At 18.9% G+C, this 4521-nt stretch overlaps 2 protein-coding genes across 2 annotated transcripts in view; both read right to left on the bottom strand. All coding sequences in view use genetic code 6, as the record gives it.

The window, feature by feature from the left end:
- The window catches only part of TTHERM_00603940 (hypothetical protein), a gene marked incomplete at both ends in the record, with an annotated part of 431 nt that extends 231 nt beyond the window's left edge, over nucleotides 1-200 (bottom strand). Inside the window, 2 exons of the mRNA XM_001010530.3 lie at nucleotides 1-60; nucleotides 138-200. The exon at nucleotides 1-60 is cut by the window's left edge and continues 231 nt beyond it. Coding sequence (XP_001010530.3) covers nucleotides 1-60; nucleotides 138-200 — 123 coding nt within the window. The remainder of the gene's footprint in view (nucleotides 61-137) is intronic.
- Nucleotides 201-4176: 3976 nt separating this feature from the next.
- The window catches only part of TTHERM_00602940 (transmembrane protein, putative), a gene marked incomplete at both ends in the record, with an annotated part of 487 nt that continues 142 nt past the window's right edge, over nucleotides 4177-4521 (bottom strand). The window contains 2 exons of the mRNA XM_001010529.3: nucleotides 4177-4433; nucleotides 4483-4521. The exon at nucleotides 4483-4521 is cut by the window's right edge and continues 142 nt beyond it. Coding sequence (XP_001010529.3) covers nucleotides 4177-4433; nucleotides 4483-4521 — 296 coding nt within the window. The remainder of the gene's footprint in view (nucleotides 4434-4482) is intronic.

Raw genomic sequence — 4521 nt, 5'->3', positions numbered from 1 at the left:
AGAATGGTTTTTTCTACCTACTGATCTAAAAATACTCCGATCGTTAATTCTCTAACCAATCTTAATTAAGAGGAATAATAAAATTTAAAAAAGTGTAAATTTATGAATGTATTTTTTAATTAATAAAAAAGATTTACCTAGGATTTAGAAATTGATAGATTTTTTGATGATCTTCTTTCTAATTATGAGCGAATTTGCATATCAGATAAAGTATTAATTAGATAATTTGAATTATTTTCGAAAGTTCTATTCCTTAATTTATTCTAAATAGAAAAATAAGTAAATAAAAATATTATAAGTAAATTCTCATTCTTAAAATATATTTTATTTAATTAATTTAAACCAATTAATTTATTAAATAATATACAGTCTGTCTTTTTTGTATTTTATTTTTATAAATTTACGCCATTTATTTGATTCCTAGCTTTTTAAATATTTTTTCATAAAGAAACACATTTAAAAACTCACATTTAGTTAAGGAAAATATATATATATTTACCATTGATTTTCAAGTCTGTTTATGATATTTTTTTTTTAATGATATTTACAGGTTTATTCAGATTATCAAAAAGAGTGTAAAATTATAAAATTTTTTCTTTTTAAGCTTACACATAACTAAAAAATTAACCAATCTTACTTAATTAAGAGCAAAAATAATATTAAAAAAAGTGTAAATTTTTGAATGTGTTTTTTAATTAAAACAAAAAAGGTTTACTCATGATTTAGAAATTGATAGATTATTTGATGATCTTCTTTCTAATTACGAGCGAATTTGCTTATCAGATAAAGTATTAATTAGATGATTTTAATTATTTTCGAAAGTTCTAATACCTAATTCATTCTAAATAGAAAAATAAGTAACAAAAAAAATATTTTAAGTAAATTCTCTTTCTTAAAATATATTTTGTTTTATTAATTTAAACCAATTTATTAAATAATATACAGTCTGTCTGTCTGTCTTATTTGTATTTTTTTTAATAAGTTTATGCCATTTGACTCCTAATTGCTTCAAAAATATTTTAAAAGTTTTTAAATATTTTTCATAAAGAAATAAATATAAAAAACTCACATTTAGTTAAGAAAACTATTATCATTGATTTTAAAATATTTTTATGATATTTTTTTAAAATGATATTTACAATATTATTCAGATTGTCAAAAAGGGTATAAAATTATAAATTTTGTTAATTTTAAACTTACACATAAATAAAAAATTAACTAATCTTAATTACAAATAATAACTATGTAGCTAAGATTTAAATCAACTAAAGCTTTGAAAAACCAGATTGTTAGTAATATTTTATTATTTTTAAACTTATTATTTATAAATAGTAGTATTCTTATATAATTATAAAAACTCTTTCTAACCCAAAATAATATATACTATCAAAAAAATTTTGAGCTTAACTTTATGATCACCATATAGTACTCCTGGAGTACGGGGGGAGGGGGTTGGTGAGAATTAATGAGGATTTAGGGTATATAAAAGTTTCACATTTATTTAAATTAATAACACCCATATTAAAAAATAATTATTTTTTAATTTCCTTTTTTTAGTGCATTAAATTTGAATAATTTATCTTCCATAGCATAATAATTGTTGGAGACTTAAAATTACGCAGAGTAATTATCTAAAAATACTTAATCATAACAAAGGAGGAAAATTAAAATTCTGTTAAATATTCTAATAGCTCTCTCTCTATTTCTTATTTATTTTGATACTTAAAATTAGTGGAATAATTATCAGTAAATATGAGATAAAAATATCAGTTACTGACTAATTTTTGTTACAATCATAATAGAAGTATAAAGAGGATAATTAATTAATTACCTTGTTTTTATTTAATTAAGTTAATTGAAAATTTAATAATCATGATTGTATGTATTTATGTATTTGTGAATAAGCTAATTAGAAATTAATAGAACAATATCAAAATCTAATTTTCCTTCTTAAGTACTATCATTTTTTAAAAGTATAAACATTTTACTATCTTTGCTAACTAAATAATTGGCCAATAATTTACGGGATAATAATTAATTATCTTATTTTTATTTAGTTAAGTTACTTGAGAATTTAATAATCATGATTGTATGTATATATGTATTTGTGAATAAGCTAATTAGAAATTAATAGAACAATATCAAAATCTAATTTTCCTTCTTAAGCACTATCCATTTTTAAAAGTCTAAATATTTTAGTATCTTCGCTAAATAACTAACTAATTGGCCAATAATTTACAAAATCATTTTAATTTCAAAACTAAAAAAACTGCTTTTTTGATAAAACTGCACATATATTTATTACAGCTTTATATTTTAAACCTTTTTCTTAATTTTCAAAAACAAAAAATTGCATTCTTAAATTAGAAAAATTATATATTGAAGTATTAGATAGATATATTTACTTTTTTATCTACTTAATTCTGGATAAAATTTAATTAATAATAAGCAGTCTTTTTTGTATTTTATTTTTATAAATTTATGCAATATATCCTCTATCCCTTGAAAAATATTTAAAAAGTTTTAAACATTTTTTAATAAAGAAATATTACAAACTCACATTTAATTAAATATAAAATCTATTTATCATTGATTTTCAAACATACTGTTGATATTTATTTTTTTTAAATTATATATAGAGGATTATAAAGATTGTCAAAAATCGTAAAAAGTTATTATAAATATTTTTCTATTTAGTAAGAGACGACTTAAGATTTCAGAGAGTAATTATTTAAAAATATAAAAATTTAAAATTAATCGAATAATTATCATTAAATATGAGGTATAAATATCATGAATAATTTTTAAAAAAATAAAATAGAATTGTAAAGGAATAATTAATTATCTTGTTTATTTAATTAAGTTACTTGAGAATTTATTAATGATGATTGTATGTATGTATTTATTTATTTGTGAATAAGCTAATTAGAAATTAATAAAACAATATCAAAATCGAATTTTCCTTCTTAAGCACTATCAATTTTTAAAAGTCTAAAAAATTTTAATATTTTTGCTAACTAACTAATTGGCTAATAATTTATAAAATCATTTTAATTTATATACTGTTTCAAGAAGCCTTTCTATATTTAATCTAAAAAAACTGCTTTTTTGCTAAAAACGTAAATATTTTTATTACTTACAGCTCTATATTTTAAACTTTTTTTCTTAATTTTCAAAAACCTAAAATGTTTTGTTAAAAGCAGAAAAAATATATTTTGAAGTATTAGATAGATAGATCTAGTTACTTTTTTAGAAAATTTCTATTTTCTTGCAAAACTCTTCTTAAAAAGCTTAATTTATATCTTTGAGTATAAAATAATTTTTTATTTAGTCACAGAAAATCTGTGGAAAAAAAGAGTGGTTAATAGCTTTAATATAAATAATACAACAGATAGATAATCTATATGCTAAAAACCAATTTTTTAGATTTATCAAAATTAATAGTTATCTTTATTATCCATCTATTTATTATTTTAAATAAAAATAATTAATAATTTAGAAATTTTCAAAAAAAAATTTAATAATTCATTTATTTGATTAAATATGAAAAATGTTTATCTATGTATTAATCATTCATTTTATAAATATTTTTTGCTTCTAACTACTTAAAAAAAAGTGTAAATTTATGAATGTATATCTTTAATTAATAGAAAAGATTTACCCGATTTAGAAATTGGTAAATTATTTGATGATCTTCTTTCTAATTATGAACAAATTTGCTTATCAGATAAAGTATTAGATAATTTTAATTGTTTTTGAATGATCTATTCCCTACTTCATTTAGTTGGATAGAAAAATAAGTAACTAATTAAAAAATATTTTAAGTAAAATCTATTTCTTAAAATATATTTTATTTAATTAATTTAAACCAATTTATTAAATAATATGCAGTCTTTTTAGTATTTTATTTTTATAAATTTATGCCATTTATTTGATTCCTAATTGCTTCAAATAAAACTTTTAAATATTTTTTCATAAAGAAATATATATAACAAACTCACATTTAGTTAAGAAAAATATATATTATATTTATCATTGATTTTCAAGTCTGTTTACAATATTTAAAAGATTATTCAGATTGTTAAAAAGAGTATAAAATTATAAAATTTTTCTTTACAAGCTTTTTTATAACTAAAAAGTGAACCAAACAGAATTTACAATCAGAGCATTTTTAGATCAGTAGGTAGAAATTCCTAGCTGTACTGAAAGATATTTATTAGCCTCAAACATTTTCATTTCTAGACTTATTTCTTCTAAAACCTTTTTTTTATCGCTGGCTATTTTATTTTCTTCAATCTCCTTTAATTCTTGAATTTCATACATTCTAATAAGCTACTACAATTTTTTAAAGACATGTTATTCTCTTTTCAAAAAGAAATTTTTATCGCAGCTTTTCAAGAAATTTAAATAGTTAAACAGCAAGTCTTTGTCTTCTTCAATAAATTAAGAAGTTGATATGTATGTAACAATTAGAGGAAATACCTTCTTTTTTTAACTCTCTGTCATTTAGTTTTACAACTA

The sequence above is a fragment of the Tetrahymena thermophila genome (assembly GCF_000189635.1).
Source record: "Tetrahymena thermophila SB210 genomic scaffold scf_8254754, whole genome shotgun sequence".
In the NCBI taxonomy this organism is placed as follows: Eukaryota; Ciliophora; class Oligohymenophorea; order Hymenostomatida; family Tetrahymenidae; genus Tetrahymena; species Tetrahymena thermophila.
This window is presented reverse-complemented; position numbering and strand designations above follow the sequence as displayed.